Raw genomic sequence first — 16,856 nt, forward strand, 5'->3', positions numbered from 1 at the left:
TTCTGAAGGGGGACAGAGCAGGTGGGCAGGGATTCCTCTTGTCCCTGAGAAATGGAGGGGCTGTTGGCCTTCCCTCCTAGATTTGAATACTCCAGGACCCCTCTTCTGCACCAACAGTAAACCCAGATGGAAAAAAAAAGTGCAGTCTTCCTGCTGCCCCCCTTCCCTCCTGCTGCCCCCCATTTCCTCCTGCTGCCCCCCCTTTCCACTACCTCAACACAGCGAGTTATGCTGCTGGTGGCAGTGTGCAAGGACCACAAAGATGTCCCCCCCAGCCCCCTACCAGAAGGTGGGGAGGACAGAGGAATGAGTAATAAAGCCAATAAGTCAAATTAGCAAATGAATAAATAAACTTAGTGACTTGAATCAATGAGACAGAGGGAAAGAGAAAAGGTCACATGAGGGTTCAGCCCCTTGCCCCCTACCTGGGGGGAGCTAGGCTGGCACAGTAAGTAAGGGGGTGCTAAGTGTCCCTTAGCTTTAGGGGCCACACCATTGAGGCAGGGAGCACAGTGAAGAGCAGCTTCTAGTTCACAAAGGCAGCACTTCCACACGGGAGCTGCAGAGGGCAGACTACAGTGGACAGACGCCAGTTCTCACTTGCCCTAGACCAGGAGGGCCGCGCACGAGTGACAGGGAAGATGCTCACACCCAGTGCCCTAGACATCTGTTGGCTGTACTAGATAATTTGACAGTCCCCGGCTACGACAAAGGGGATGGGAAGATAGGACAGACACACTGGGCACACAGCCTGCAGGGTCGCTCACAGGGAGACAGCCATCTAGTTACTTGGCAGTGATGGAAGCAGCAGGTACTTGTGCTTAATAAAGGCAGGGCTGTGGGCACAGGTCTGCACCTGGCAGGACCGTGGCCTGGGGACCCCCTTTGTTAAAGGGCTTTGAGTCACTTCTACTTGGCAGTGGTTACACAGTACCTAGCACAATGCCTTGAACGTAGTAGGCACCTATGACGAATGGGTATGTGATTAGGATTAACAGGCTGCAGCTGCTTTGAGCTGAGGACACAGAGAACAGCTTTGTGGTTGTAAAGGGCAGTATGTTAGATCCCCACAGCCTTCCCCAAGGGGCGTCTAACCCTCAGGCACCCATTACTGCGTGCCAGTAGCTAAGGCCAGTGTAATCTAGGATTTCACATGTTGGCAGAAATTTGGGGACCTCTGGGGGTAACTGGCTCAGGCACTGATGACCTGGGTGGCTGGACTGTCCCTGGAGGCTTGGCCAGAAGCCCCGACGGGGGCAGGCGCTCACTTCCAGAACCTTTGCGCCTTGGAGAGCCATCCCCTGTTGCTCGCTGAGGCAGAGAGGGTTGAGAGGCGGAGAGTGGGCGGCCCCGAGGTCCTAGCCTCCGCCCACCTCCTCCTGGGGGAGGGCCCAACAGAGACACCTGGGAACGCCCTGTCCGGGATAGGCTGGCATGGAGGGTTCGGGCAGGCGGGGCAGGCAGGCGAGAAGTGGACGCCCAGGGTCCCCGGGCCAGCAGAGGACCTGCTCGAACAGGCACCAGTGGGGAGGCTGGGGAGCCTGCTGAGCGTCTAGCAGATCTAGCCAGGAGGGTGGCAGGAGAATCAGGGGAGAGGGGCAGAGGGCCTCGCTGGTGAGTCAAGGCTATGGCCACGTTGGAGGTCACAGCAGCTGCCTGCAGAGGCGCGTGCACCAGTGGTTCCCACAGCACTGGCTTGCCACTGAGTCGAGCTCCCGAGCCAGGAGCCAGGCCCCGAATACCGCGAGCCATGTCTCTGTCGTGCTGTACCAAATGCTGCTCCATGACGCCACCGCTGCTGCTGCCTGGACTCGGCTCAGAGCGTTTCCGCTGCAATATCGAATTCTTTTTGCCTACAAGTTGTCCCAGGACCAAGGAGTTAGGAAAGGGAATCTAAAATGGAGGCTGGATAACCACAGTGTGAGGGGTAGGTGATGGGAACTCAGACATACTGAGGGAATGCTTGGCTATGGAAGCTGGAAGGTGGTATCAATCAAAAATGGTGAGGTTAAGGACTGGTACCCAAGAGGACACGGGGAATGAGGGTTTGGGGAGACAGCTCCATGGCTATTTCTTTCTAGGGGTAAGACTACTGAGCAACAGTGCTGACAGCATCCTCCTGGAGCGTGCTGGGACTGGGTAGGTTGGGTGGGTTGGGATGTGGAGACAAAACACCGTGGCTAAGCGCCTCGCTACAAAAATGAGATGAAGCCCAACCAGGACACTGAACAGACAGAGTAGACAGGCCTCACCGATGCGCCGAAGACGGTCCATGGCCACAGTCTCAAAAGCCCTGCGCATCATTGGGAACTCCTCAAGCACCGCATTGAAGTGGTCCACGCTGAGCGAGTAGAGGCGACAATAGGTATCAGCCCTTACACTGGCCGTTCTCCGACCTCGAGTCAGCAGGCAGATCTCTGCAAAAGGGGGAAGAGGCTCAGAGCCCCCCCATCCCCGGAGCTTTCCCCCCAGTAAGCCTGCAGCAGCTAACCTAGCACCCTCAGATTCATCTGTATGCTTGAGAGAATGAATGATTACCTGGCGTAAGGTCCCTAACTGCTCTAAGCACTGTCTCCATTCCTGCACATCTGGAAGGCTGCTTTTTATTCTCTTCAGACAAACAGATGCGCCAGCCCCAGATGTTCTCAGTTACTCTATGCACAACTCCAACCCCAGTCTTAGCGCTCTGTCCCAGAGCATGGACCCTACTCCTGACACGGAGGAGAAAAGCAGGCTAAACAGACACAGAGTGAAACCCATACTTGCAGGTGGGGATGCTTAGGTGGCTAGCAGGTTGCATGAGCCTCAAGTCACTTTGTGCAGCAGCTGGCTGCACTTCTTCCAAAGCCACAGCCTGGGTTTCCAGACAGCTTCACAAAGCTTAAGGTCTGTGGGATGGCCCTGAGTCATCCCCTGCTTTCCCTCAATTCATGGGATCCTTGCATTTTGTCATTAATAATCCTACATGTGTGGTGGTGCATGCTTTTAATCCCAGCTTTGGAAAGCAGAGGCAGGTGGATGTCTGTGAGTTCAAGGCCAGCCTGGTCTAAATAGTGAGTTCCAGGACATCCAGAGCTATATAATAAACTCAGTCTCAGAAAATAAAACAAAATAGAACTTCAGGCCTGGATCAGACTCAGTGAGAAGGTTTGGGTAAGGGTTGTTCTGTGATCTTTGTAACATCAACGGGTGGGGCCCTGATTCTAGGAAACAACCGCAGTCTGGACCATGTTCGTGACCCCCCCCACCTTCCCAGAGGCCTGCTGACCCCCAAAGTAGGATCCATCAGTGAGGCGAGTGTCCCGGGCGCCCCGTGCCAGCACACTGAGCAGCCCGTGCTGGATGAAGTACATCTTCCTGCCCACGGAGCCCTCACGCACCACCAGATCCCCGGGTTGGAAGACCTCAAAGCGGAGCTTGGTGAGTACTGCGGTGACGAAGCTGGGGTCAGCATGAGCAAACAGCGGCATGTGGGCCACCAGGCCCCGGCAGGTGAAGTTAATAATCTCCTGGACATGAGAGGAGGCTATCAGACAGGCTCCGCCCCCTACTGGAAGATCCCCCCCCCCCTAGCTCATCTGTCTCCAGAAAAGCCATCCACCCTCTCAGGACTGGTCAATGGATGGGGACGCTACAACCAGTGTGGGAGCCTCCTGAGAACCTGTTTTCAAGACTTCCCTCCCACAGGAGCATGCGATAACCACTCCTTCGTAACCCAGGCAGCACATCCTAAAGCCCAGATCGGAGAAGAGCCCTTCCCACAAGGTCCAGCTCGGCCCCACCTCCCGAAGCGGCTCGCTCAGCTCCCCCAGAATGCTCTCCTCATCAAACATCTTGCCCTGGTAGCGATGCTCGTAGTACTCATGGATGCGCTGCCGTGTGTCCGCCGGCAGCTTGTGGAAGGACATGTACTGCTCCACCTGCTTGTACTGGAGAGGCGACGACACCAGTTGCCAGTAGGAAAAGGATGTGGAGACGTGGGGCCAAAACAATGGGGGTGGGGTGTGCAGGACCAATGATAAACGTGGTATACACAGAACCACAAGGGATATGTGGATAATGGTGGATACAGGGAGGATTATGTAGTTACAGAAAAACCCAAATGTGGACGAGGGAAGGGGTGGTCCAAGGACAGACAATAGGGACAGTCACAGATGTATTTCACACAGGTATACCGGACAAATATGGATACAAGGCAGGAAAGGACATAGGGGCCCATCAGAACACAGTCTCCAACACTTCTCCGAGCCCGCCCCGCCCCTCTCTTGTCCCTGCTGACCTTCTCCTGGTACTGTCGCCGGGAAGAGTCCAGGGACTGGATGAGGGCAGTGGCGTGGCCGATGAACATGGCATAGCAGGTGGCCCCCACGATCATGCTGAGCATGGTTAGCCAAACGTCAGGCATGCCTACCGGTGCCTGCTGCCCATAGCCAATGCACAGCATGTGACTCATGGCCTTGAACAGGGCGTGGGAATACTGGCGGCCCCACGAGTGGTTCTGGGGGGCAGAGTATGTTGCAGAACAGGGCTTGGGCCCCTCCGAGTCTCATTCTCTACCTGCCCCCCTTTGCTCCCTTTCGGGTCTCTGCGTACCCCTTCTCCCTCAGGTCTTCCTCTCAGCAGTCACCTGTTTGGTGAGTGAAGTCCCCAAAGCAAAGGGGGTTTCTTCTGTTGGTGGGGACCCTTGTTTTTGCCTAGGGTTTCTTCTTTGCCTGCTCCCTCTAACACACACGCACTTCCTCTGCCTGGGTTTCTTACCCTTCTCTGCCCCCAATCCCATCTCCTTCTGCCTTCTTCCTGGATCGCCTCCTACCTTCTGCTCCCTATGGTTATCCCCAGGCAGAAGAGCCCTTTATAGGCCTAAGAGTACTAGAGCTGGGGGGCTTCTCACCACCATGCGGTTCATGGAGACCCAGCAGTCGGAAGGGAAGTCCTGCAGCATGGGGACCAGGAACTGCAGACAGCCATCCCAGTGACACAGCAGCAACATCATTCCAATGAGGTTGAAGATGCGGACCACCGCACTGGCCAGGTCGTAGGTCATGTGAAAGATCTAAGGAGTCCGAGGAAACACTGCTATGGACCGGAACCCTTCCCTGCTGGCCCCCTTCCAGTCCCAGCGTTGCAAATTCCCCTTGACACCCTCTCTCCCTTTCCCAGTATCTCTGGATTAAAATAAAAATAAAAATATACTGGCCTGGTGTCAAGTGCCAGTAATCCTAGCTACGAGGAAAGCTGAGGCAGGAGGATCAGAAGTTGAAGGCTAGCCTAGGCAACATTCTTTTCCTTTCGAATATTAAAAAAAAAAAAGTTTTGTTTTGTTTTGTTTTTTGAGCTAGGTATAGTGGTGCGTGCCTTTAATTCCAGCACTCAGGAAGCAGAGGCAGGAAATCAAGGCCAACCTGATCTGCATAGAGAGCTCCAGGACAGTCAGGTCTACATAGAGATACCCTGTCTTAAAAAAAATTATGAATATGGGTGTTTTTCCTACACATATATCTGTGTATCATATGCACGTTGGTGCTCTTAGAGGCCAGAGGGTGTGTGATCTCTTCGAAATGGAGTTACAGCCAGTTGTAAGCCAGGATGTAAGTGCTGGAAATTTGGATCCTCTGAAAGAGCACCCAGCGCTCTTAACTGCTGAGCCATCTCTCCAGGCCCCAACATGAGCAATGTAGTAAGGTCCTATGTCAAAATAAAGAGAGCTGGGTAACGGTCAGAACGGATAAGACAGCAGAGTGTATGCTGAGCCACCAAACCCTGCTGCCAGAAGAGGCGCCGCCTATTCATATCCAATGCTCCAGTCAAGAATCAGCAAACCTCAAGACTATGCCCACCACTCTGTAAGACCCTTACCACAGGCCTGTTTCCCTGACCCTCCTGTTCCTGCTGCTCTCCCACTAACTTTGCAAAGAATTCAGGCTTGGAAGCCTCAGGCACCTTCCCCATCCCATAGAATCTCCAGGAATTCCACCCATAGCATCTTTCTGAGTATTATGATAAGCCCCCTGCCCACCTCCCCACCCCACCTCCTCCCACTGGTGTATGTATCGGATGAGGCGGGAGAGGCGGAGCAGCCGCAGCAGGCTCAGGATCTTGGTGAATCGAACGATGCGCAGGGCCCGTGCTGTTTTGTAGACCTCGGCGTCTAGTCGCGGCTCCAGCTCCACCACTAGGAAGATGTAATCCACAGGGATGGAGGAGATCAGGTCAACCAGGAACCAGGTGCGCAGGTAACGAGTCCGGATGGCCCTTGGCGCCAGCAGGATCTCGGCACCTTCCTCCACCACGATGCCAGTTCGGAAGTTGAGCACCAGATCCAGCAGGAAGAAAGTGTCGGAAAGGACATTGAAGACGATCCAGGGTGGAGAGTTCTCCTCCTTGAAGAACGTGATACCCACAGGCAATACTATGAGGTTCCCCACCATCAAAAGCAGCATGGTCAGGTCCCAGTAGAACCTAAAGTGGACATGGAATAGAGCAAGATTGTGTCACACTCCTGCATCTCGAGTGTCAGAAGGTAGTCTGTGACAGCCAAGAGTGGCCGGGATCACAAAAGCACAAAAACGTCATTTAAACCTACCGAGAGCGAAAACTGGAATCACTATTCGGGAAAAGAGTATTAGTTAATAGGTGTCCATATTTACACTCTGTGAAACTCTGTTCCCTTGTGTATAAACACCCAATGGGGTTGTTGGAATTAGTGGTGTATTGAGCCCCTATAAAAGACACATGGTCCAGATATTTTATTTATAAGCCAAATGCCTAGACTGGGAGGACCTTGAGTTATTCTAGTTTATTCCCCAGCTACATAAAGTCCCTTGTTACTTGCTGTTTCTCCTGCCCATGCAGTTCTGGTCCATGTGGCTTCCTCCTCTCTGTCCATCATCTCTCTCTTCCCCACTGCAACCTCCTCAGAAACCTTCAGTCCCACCTAACTCCCTCCACTGCCCAATCACGGGCTGTAACCTTTTGTTGACCGGTTAAACTGGGGAGGCAGGGCCTCACTTGAATACATGAGCATCTGCTCATAGAGGCGGGAGAGGGGCAAACCACACCTTGAGGAACCAGTTTTATCTATAGGATACAAGCAGTAGCAAACCGACCCACTATATAATGGGAACATACACTCCAGGAAATATAACCAGTAATGTCTGTAGCGGGATTAAACTTGAAAAAAAAAAAAAAATGTCCACCAGTAGAAAATGGAGATGGCTGGAGACAGACCTCATCAGTAAAAAGCACTGGCTGCTCTTTCAGAGGACCTGAGTTCAATTCCCAGCAACCACATGGTGGTTCACAACCATCTGTAATGGGATCTTATGCCCTCTTCTGGTGTGTCTGAAGACAGCTACAGTGTACTCAAATACATAAAATGAATACATCTTTTTTTTTAAAAAGAAGAGCTAAACAGGCAACTAAGCAAACACACAAACAAACAAAAATAGGACAAAACAAGCAAGCAGGGGAAAAAAGTACCAAAGAACAAGCACAAGAGGGGCTGGAGAGATGGATCAGTGGTTAAGAGGTCCTGAGTTCAATTCCCAGCAACCACATGGTGGCTCACAACCACCTGTAATGGGATCCAATGCCCTCTTCTGGTGTGTCTGAAGACAGCTACAGTGTACTCATATACATAAAATAAATAATAACATTTTGTGTCAGGTATCTGCTGCTGACATGTGGCCTGTCACATGTTTCTAAAGTTTGCATACTCGGTGACACATCACTGGAGAATCTCCCTTCCCTACCCCCTTTTTGAGAGATTGTCAAGTGAAGATTGCTTCTGGCTTAGGGATGCAGACTTGTGCTCACTTTTCCTATCAATGCTGGTACCTCATCTGGCTTAAACCTGTGCGTATTCATGCATGCTGCCAAAGTCTCTGCGATCATGTGTGTCTTCTTGCATCTAGAAGGCCTTGTTTTTCCATCCCCACCGGCTCTAATGATCTTTCTGTTTCCTCTTTTGCACAGTTCCCTGAGTCCTGATGGGGAGGCATGTGATGGGAGATGTGCCATTTAGGACTGAGAGTTTCAAGGTCTCTCACTGTCTACATAATATACCCACCAGCTGTGGGTCTCTGTTTGCTCCCAACTATTGCAGGAGGAAGCTTTTCTGAAGATGGCTGAGCAAGATACTGATCAATGAGTGTAGTGATCTGAATAAAAGTGGCCCCCACAGGTTCATATGCCTGAAGGCTTAGCTGCTAGGGAATAGAAGAGCTTGAAAGGATTAGGATTAGGGGATGTGGTCTTTAGGAGGTGTGGTCTTGTCTCCAAGTAGGTAAGTCCTTGTTGAAGGAAGTGGGTCACTAAATGTGGACTTTAAAGTTTCAAAACCCCACACCAGGCCCAGCTTCTTTTTCGGTCTTTCAGCCAGTGAAACAGGATGCAGCTTTCAGCCTCTGCTTCTGTGCCATGCTCCCTGCTGTGATGATAATGGACTAAGTCTCTGAAACTGTAAGCCAGCCCCCAATTAAACGCTTTCTTTTATAAGCTGCCTTGGCCATGGCTTCTCTTCACAGCAATAGAACTATGACTAAGGCAATGGGTGTAGCTGGGTGTGCATGGGGTTATTTCATTGCTACATTCCCTTAGCAGAACGACAGTCTTTGGTTTTCTCATAGTTCCATGGCCTACCTAGTCTCAGGTTCTTGGCTTCTAAGCAGTGTCAGGCACGGGTGGCATCTCTCGGAGTAAGCCTGAAATCTAACCAATCACGTAGTTGACGGCTACATCCACAACTTTAGTGCTGCTTTTGCACCAAGGTGTCACACAGGTAGGTCATCATGTAGCTCCCAGAGTTTGTAGCGGGGCTGCTGGTTACCTTTCTCCTCTAGGAGCATGCAAGAGTACCTTCCAGTACCAGGAACACTAGTCAGCAGGAGTGAGCAGAGAGTGCCGTCAGCACTGAGCTATCTCTCCAGCCCCTGAACCTCACATTCCCCCCCCCCCCCCGCACTGAGCAAAAGAAGCAAGAGACAGAGGGATGTAAATCAGATGATTCCGTGTATATACAAAGTTCCAAAAATGGACTCAAGAAAAGTGGTAAAACTTTTTAAAGGCTTTCAATTTTACTTATTTTTAATTTTTACTACTACTGCTGCTACTACTACTATTTAGTGTGTATGTATGTCCATCCATGTGGTGCATGTGCAGGTCAGAGTGTGACCTGTGAGCTCTATCCTCTCCTCCAGGGACTGAATTCAGATACCACTTGGTGCAGCAAACACCTTTAGCTGCTCCGCTAGATAGATCAGCCCCTCTCTATTTATCTTTACTTTATGGCAAGATTATTTTTACTGTTTCATACTATTTTCTTTATTTACAAGTTAGACTCAAGAGGCAAAAAAAATGATGGCCCAAAGAACCAAGGAGGCAAATTAACTAGAAACCCAAAGTCTTCTTCTAAACAAAGGAAAAAAGGAAAGCGAGCAGAAAAAGAAAATCAAAGTTTAAAAATAAAAAAAGCGCAGAGATTCTCCTTCTTCCTTACCCACAGAGAATGAGGAAGTCAAAGACATAATGATGTATTAGCATGTGCGCACGAGCGCGTGTCCGTGTGTCCATGTGTTCATGCCACAGCACACATATGAAGGTCAGAGGACAACTTGTAGGGATCAGTTCTTCCCTTCCACCATGTGGGTCCCAGTAACTGAACTTAGATAGTCAGGCTTATAATCTAATCAGAATCTAGACTGTAGGACTGTTCAGTGGTAAAGCGTGTACCTAGCATGTTTGAGGCTCTAGCTTCAATTCCTAGAACATTTCATCCACATGTGAAAGGTAAGAATAGTGGATTTGAGAGAAGACTGTAAGATTAAGCCGGGTGGTGGCTGTGTAACCCTTTGATCTCAGCACTTGGGAGGCAGAGGCAGGCGGATCTCTGAGTTCAAGGCCAGCCTGGTCTACAGAGTGAGTTCTAGGACAGCCAGGGCTACACAGAGAAACCCTGTCTCAAACACAACACAACAAAACAAACAAACAAAGGACCACATGCACACAGACTGGAGGGCTGGCTCAGTGGTGAAAGGCACCTGCTGCTCTTGCAGAAGTCCCAGGTTCAGTGCCCACACACCAGTTCACAATCATCTGTAGTTCCAGTGCCAGGCTCTCACCTACTCCTCAGTCACTGCATTCACACAATATACAGACTTATGTGCAGGCAAATATTCATGCACATAAAATAAATCAATTTTTTCAAAAAGTAAACGTGAACACAGCTGCATATACACTGACATGCAAACACACACACACACAAAAACCCAAATAGATAAATATGATACAAACACACATACTGGCACCAAGATTGTTTTGTAATTTTCTAAAACTAGAGGTCCTGAGTTCAAGTCCCAGCAACCACATGGTGGCTCACAATCATCTGTAATGAGATCTGATGCCCTCTTCTGGTGTGTCTGAAGACAGCTACTGTGTACTCACATATATAAAATAAATAAATCTTAGGAAGAAAAAGAAGCAGTAGCTGTCATGGCACATCCACTCTTTATCTCCAGCTTTTTGAAAATTCTCGTTCTATCTCCAGGTCTCTATTTCTGTCTAGGCTGTCTTACCCTTCTCTATCATCCCCACTCCATTCCTGTTCTCCAACATGGCTAGAACAGGGATGCTGTTTTTCTGTAGGTGGGGAACTGCCGTCCACGGTGGGGGTTGGACATGGGAAGAGGCTGCCCTGCACTTATCTAAAGGCCGAGGCCTTTCAGGGATGTCCATCCCCCTCCACAGCACCTCAGATGGCTGTGTGTATAGGACTCCCTGGGAGACCCCAAGGCAGCAGGGCTTGAGCTGTGCACCCCTTCCCTCCTCCAGGCTGCCTGCCCACACTGAGATGGGCAAGGATGAGGTACTTTACCTCAGAGGAAACTGTGTAGATATGAGATCAGGAGGGAAGCAGGGAACAACACTCAGAGAAAAATACAAAGCAAACAAACAAACAAGCCCACTGGAGCACACAGGGCTAATCCCAGCATAAGTTCCAAACACAGTCCCTTCTGATTACAAAAATCAATCCTCTCAATCTCAAATAAAGCTTCTTAGTTCTCAAGTCCAGACCCATCCCTGAACACCCCTCGGACTTGAATGCTTTTGCTCAGCAACAAACCCCTGATGTTTCTTCCTCCCCTTCCACAGCTGCAGAGGGGAAATCTTGCACTTAGAGACACTGGGAGAGAGGAGGAAAGGTTGGCCCCGCCATCAGAGCATCTTCACAGCCTGACTCACAGGCAGTCACAAGCCCAGCGGGTGATGTGGTAGAGGATTGTGAAGCAACAGAACTCTGAGGGGGATATGGCTTCTGGGGATATGTCTGAGGGTGAACTGGGGGAGGGGAGGGTATCTATCTGCTGGAGGATGGATGGTAGGTGAAAGTGAAGAATTAAAAAGGACTGGAGAGAACAACGGGAACTGGAGGAATATTTGCAGGGAGTGAATGTTTGAGGATGGAAGATACTGTCTGGGCCTCCGATTGTGCTCCCAGGCTCCAAAGACACACCTCGGTTCTTCAACTGAAAGCCGTCCTTCACCGTCCCCAAGGACAGGGTTGATTTTGTCCCCTAGCGACCTTGATGTAGGCGTACAGCCTGAAGGGGACTGTGAAATGGCTACATCCCCACTCTCTGTCTCTTTTCTGAGGGAAACACCTGGGCGGTGGCCCAGCCCCTGCTTTCCTCCCCAATCTTTCTGAGTACCCGCCCCGCCCCGCCGCATTCCGCCTTCAGCACCACGGACAGCAAACAGAGCTGAGGACCCGAATGACCCCTGTCCCTTTCCAGCGTTCCCAGAGTCTCTAGTACTTCAGTGTCCCTGATTTGTTCTGCTGAATTGGGCAAGTGTGTGGGTAAAGCGTGGTAGAGAGCGGAACTAAGCTTTTTCCTTACGTCTCCCAGCTTTGGGGTATGATATAATTTCCCACACCCCCAGAAAACAGTATTGAAAAAAAAAGGCAAGGTTTCCAAACTCCAATACTCTCTGTGGTCCATGGGATTCCTGCACTGGGTGCACCAAGCCCCTGGAGATTACCTGATTGCTATCCCTTATGTTTCCCTTACCCTGACAAAACAGAGGACCTCGGGGAAACCCGCCTAGGAATTCCCAGGCTGGGTTGGAGGAGGTGACTCTGCAGCTCTACCCGGCTGGTAGCACTAGTGTCCCTCGCTTTCCTCGTTGAGCCCCCCGTACCGGAAGTCGCTGTAGGGGTGGATGATCCAGGCCCCGGCGGACTTCACCCTCTCCTGCTCGATTTCCACCGCTTTATGGCTGCCGAAGACCCGAAGAGAGAACTTGTTGACGGTCGGCTGCAGCAGCGTCCCGAGCTGCCGCCTCTTCGGCTCGGACGCAGACTCCGGCACCCCACCTGAGGCCGCGCGGGCCTGGGCGGGAGCCGCAGGAGGCGTCTCGCGTGCAGGTGTCGCCGCTTCGCCGTCCCCCGCCGCCGGCCGCGCCTCCTCCTCCATGACTGCCCTCACTCGTAGGGCCTTCCCAACCGGTCCACGGCCATGGCGGGCGCGCAGGTCCCTGGGAGCGCAGCCCAGGCAGGGGAGCTCAGACCCGCGTGCGCCCCGGGCGCAGGGGGCGTGTGCAGGCGACAGACGTGCGGGCGCTGCGCCCCCTGGCCAGGGCTGCGGGAGACCGGGCGGGGCGGGCCGCCGGCCCAACTGCTGCCCACACTTCCCAAGAGGGCGTGGCTTAGGGGACCCGGGGGACTGTGTGACTGTGTGTGTGTGTCTGTGTGTGTGTGTGTGTGTGTGTGTGTGTGTGTGGTGGGGGGTGCGCGCGGCTTGCTTCTAGAGGCGGGAAACTCACTAGGGCATATGCAGCCGAGGGACCTCCTGAGGATCAGGGACAGAATGGAAATTTGAGTTCTTGCCCAGGTCTTCCTTCTGATCACTTCCTTTCTCAGCACTCTCCTAGGTGTCTTGCTATGCCAGAGATCCTCTAAACTGCTTTCTATATGTTTTTCCTAGTTCATTGAGCCAACCTTTATTAAAACCACTAATTGAGTACATGCTGAGGATACAAAACGGAGCACATAAATCTTAGCTGAGTCAGCGGTCCATAAACAGATCAGCAACCAAGGAAACACCATATACATGCCTTTAAGGGCTTTACGTCTAGGACATTTTAGCCTCTTCTCCTTTCCACTTCTTACAGCTACTGCCTTAGATAAAACCTTATCATTTCCAAACAAATAATTTCAGAAAGTTTATGTTTTGTTTTTGACATGGGCTGTAGCTCGGGCTGGTCTTGAACTCCTGATCTTCCTTCCTTTACATTTCAAGTGCTGGGATTACAAATGTGTACCACTCTACCTGGTTCCGGAAGTTTTTAATAATTTTCAAAATCTTCTGGGCATGGTATAACAGTCCTTTAATCCCAGCACGTGGAAGGCAGAAGAGGCAAGTGGGTCTCTGTGAATTTGACACCAGCCGAGGCTATGTAGTAAGTGCCAGAACAACCAGGGCTGCATAGAAAGACTGTCTCCGAAAAAAAAAGTCTTCAGCAAATTCTCCCAGATGAATTCATTTTTTTCAGTCTCCAAGTAAGCTTTCTACAATCCACATGAAACTGTGCAATTTGCTTAAAGTCCTTCGAAGTTTTTCCATTTTAGAAATGCATTTAAGCCCCTGGGCAAAACTTACCAATCACTGAAAATTTGGACTTGGTCTCAACATCTGTTATTTACTTATACGTTCTATTTGTTTATGTGTCCAAGGGGTTTGGTGTAATGGATGTTCTATGGCCCATGTGTGTGCCTGGTGCCTGAAAATGTGAGGGTACTCAAGCCCTGGAATTGGAGTTAAAACTGGAGTGAAGTCATCATGGTGCTGGGACTTGAACTTGGCTCACTCTCTCTCTCTCTCTCTCTCTCTCTCTCTCTCTCTCTCTCTCTCTCAAGCCCAAGCTGCTGCAGATGATGGAATACTTTGTTCCTTTTTTTAAACACAGATTTATTTACTTTATTGTATGAGTACACTGTAACTATCTTCAGACACACCAGAAGAGGGCATCTGTGGTTGTGAGCCACAATGTGGTTGCTGGGAATTGAACTCAGGACCTCTAGAAGAGTAGCCAGTGCTTTTAACTGCTGAGCCATCTCTCCAGCCCTCTGTTTGTTCATTTCCGACAATTTCCCAATGCTTTTTCCTACAACTACTTCAGACCATCCCTCCTCTGGGAAAGTTACAAACACACTCACACTTTTTCTCTCAGTCTAGTCCAGAGCGTTCTAAGAGCAGGTTGGGCAGTACTGTTCATAGCAGCTCTTGTTACAGGCTTACTTACGTTGTTGTCGTACAGGGTCTGACTATGCAGCCTTGACTGGCATAGAGAACAACTTGTAGACCAGACTGACTGGAATTCACAGATATTCTCCTGCCTCTGCCACGATGCCTGGACACCATTATTTGTTTACAGATCTGTGTCCTCGACAAATCAACCCTCAGACTGAGGTTCTGGGAAAAAAATTTGTGCTGGGTACAGTGTAGAGCACACAGTTGAAGAGTCAGTAAATGCTGGTTGGAAATGACCTGAGAAAGCCTCCCTGGGGAGGAAGAAGCAAAACTGGTAAAAACTGTCATGCTTATCCAATTCTCCCCCACTCTCTCTTGCATGTGTGTGCATGCACACACACGGGGACCTCTTTTCAAACAGGTCTTTGCATGTAGACCTGGCTGTCTTGGAACTCACTATGCAGTCTTGAACTTATTTTTTTTTAACTTATTTATTTTATGCATATAAGTACACTGTAGCTGTCTTCAGATGCCAGAAGAGGGCATCAGATCCCATTACAGATGGCTGTGAGCCACCATGTGATTGTTGGGATTTGAACTCAGGACCTGTGAAAGAGCAGTTAGTGCTCTAACCACTGAGCCATCTCTCTACACTGTACCCAGCACAAATTTTTTTCTTCAGAACCTCAGTCTGAGCATTGATTCGGCAAGGACACAGACCTGTTAACAAATAACGGTGTCCAGGCATCCTGGCAGAGGCAGGAGAATATCTGTGAATTCCAAGCCTTGAACTTAGGATGATCTACCAGCCTCCACTTCTGGAGTGCTGAGATTAAAGGCATGAACCACCAGGCCTGGCTCTCTCTTTTTTTCTTTTTTTTTAAGATTTATTTATTATATTTAAGTACACTGAAACTGTCTTCAGACACACCAGAAGAGGGCATCAGATCCCATTACAGATGGTTGTGAGCCACCATGTGGTTGCTGGGATTTGAACTCAGGACCTCTGGAAGAGCAGTCAGTGCTCTTAATCACTGAGCCATCTCTCCAGCCCCGCCCCTCTCTTTTTAATACAGGGAATTTCTAAACTATTTCTTGCTAACCAGTCTAATCTACATTAGATTATTCACCCAGTCCCACTCTTACTTTCCTTACCTTTAATATATTTATTAACTGAGGGTTATTTTGTTTCCCTTCCAATTCTTTTTGACAATTTCCCAGTTCCTTCAATAGTGTTTTCTCTCTCTCTTTTTTTAAAGTACATTTTTTTTATTTTTATTTTCTTGTGTACATGTGTATTTTGGCTTGCATGCATGTCTGTAGGACGCTAGAAGAATGTTGAATGGCCTGATATGGGGTTTCATGAGTCATGAGTCATCATGTGGGGGTTGGGAATTGATATAGGTCCTTTGGAGGAGCAGCCAGTGCTCATAACTGCTGACTTATTTCTCCGGCCCCTCAAAAACAAAACCAAAAACCAAAAACCAACTTTGCTTTTGAGACAGAGTGTCAGTATACCCTGGCTGGCTTTAAACTCATAGCAAAGATAACCTTGTTCTTCCTGCCTCCTCCTCCCATGTCCTGGGACTGATTATGTGTGTAAGCTGTTTGTGTGGCTCTATTGCTAGGGCATTCTGGGTAAAAGGCAAGTACTCTATCAACTAAGCCACATCCTGGACTGGCCCATGCTGGCCTTGAGCTCCTCCAAATCCTCCTGCCTCAGTCTTCTGAGAGCTAAGATTATGAGCATGAACCACCATGTTTAGCTGCTGTTTCTTTCTTTTTCTCTCTCTTTTTTTTTCTTCTTATTTTGTAATATTTAGTAACCTGGAGCTGGAGAGATAGATGGTTCAGTGGCTAGGAGTTTAATCTTCTGGAGGATCCAGCATCTACAATGGCCAGCCCACAACTGCCTATGACTTCAGCTCCAAGAGATCTGACCTCTTTTTCTGACCTCATGAATACATGCAATGAAATGCACATACCCTACTACAAAAACATAACTAATTTAAGGTAAATCTAAAAAGAAAGATCATTCAGTAAATTTGTACTTCATATAAATTAGCAAAAACACAATGGTTCCCCATTTTGGCGTCTAACTCTCCTTCCTCTGGCTATGCACCTGTCCCAGACATGAAAGACTTTTGTGAAGGACAAAGAGGGAGCCTTTCTTTCCTGACGTTCGGCAGCAGGAAGGTCTATTTTTCAAGTTCTGTTTGAAGAATCAGACTCCACAAAGCCTGACTGGAGTGGTTTGCCCAAGTGTTACAATGTAAATAACAATCCTTTAAACAGCCAATATTAAACAAGCCACCAATGTCTTCCGGTGAAGAGCAAGAGGAAGGCGTCATGGGAAAGTTTAAAAGGAGTAGAGACACAACAAACAGGTGACAAGCTCCTGGCGCCTCCGGACCCAAATCAAGAAGCGTATCCACAGCGTATCCACAGCTTCTCGGACTCTGGAGGGTGCAGGTAAAGCCGCACACCACGCCGAAAGGCCAGGGGTGTGTGGGCGGAGCCCATCAGAGGCTGGGAAGTGACGCAGTACGTGCGTGCCGGCGTGCGCGCTCGCTCACGGCGGCGGCGGCGGCGGAGCGGAGAGGCCAGAGC

At 49.9% G+C, this 16,856-nt stretch overlaps 1 protein-coding gene across 2 annotated transcripts; it reads right to left on the reverse strand.

The window, feature by feature from the left end:
- Positions 1–1,149: 1,149 nt before the first annotated feature.
- HCN3 (hyperpolarization activated cyclic nucleotide gated potassium channel 3) lies at positions 1,150–12,470 on the reverse strand (the record flags this gene model as incomplete). 2 transcript variants are annotated; one of them, XM_080915407.1, is made up of 8 exons in its annotated part: positions 1,150–1,853; positions 2,253–2,417; positions 3,269–3,509; positions 3,783–3,929; positions 4,280–4,498; positions 4,892–5,053; positions 6,030–6,459; positions 12,196–12,470. In XM_080915407.1, 8 exons carry the CDS (start codon positions 12,468–12,470, stop codon positions 1,150–1,152), a joined length of 2,343 nt encoding a protein of 780 aa, XP_080771533.1. The 2 variants fall into 2 exon arrangements, with proteins under 2 accessions (XP_080771533.1, XP_080771534.1); XM_080915408.1 differs by lacking the exon at positions 4,280–4,498.
- Between the last annotated feature and the right edge of the window lie 4,386 nt (positions 12,471–16,856).

The sequence above is a fragment of the Micromys minutus genome (assembly GCF_963924665.1).
Source record: "Micromys minutus genome assembly, chromosome: 4".
Taxonomy (NCBI): Eukaryota; Metazoa; Chordata; class Mammalia; order Rodentia; family Muridae; genus Micromys; species Micromys minutus.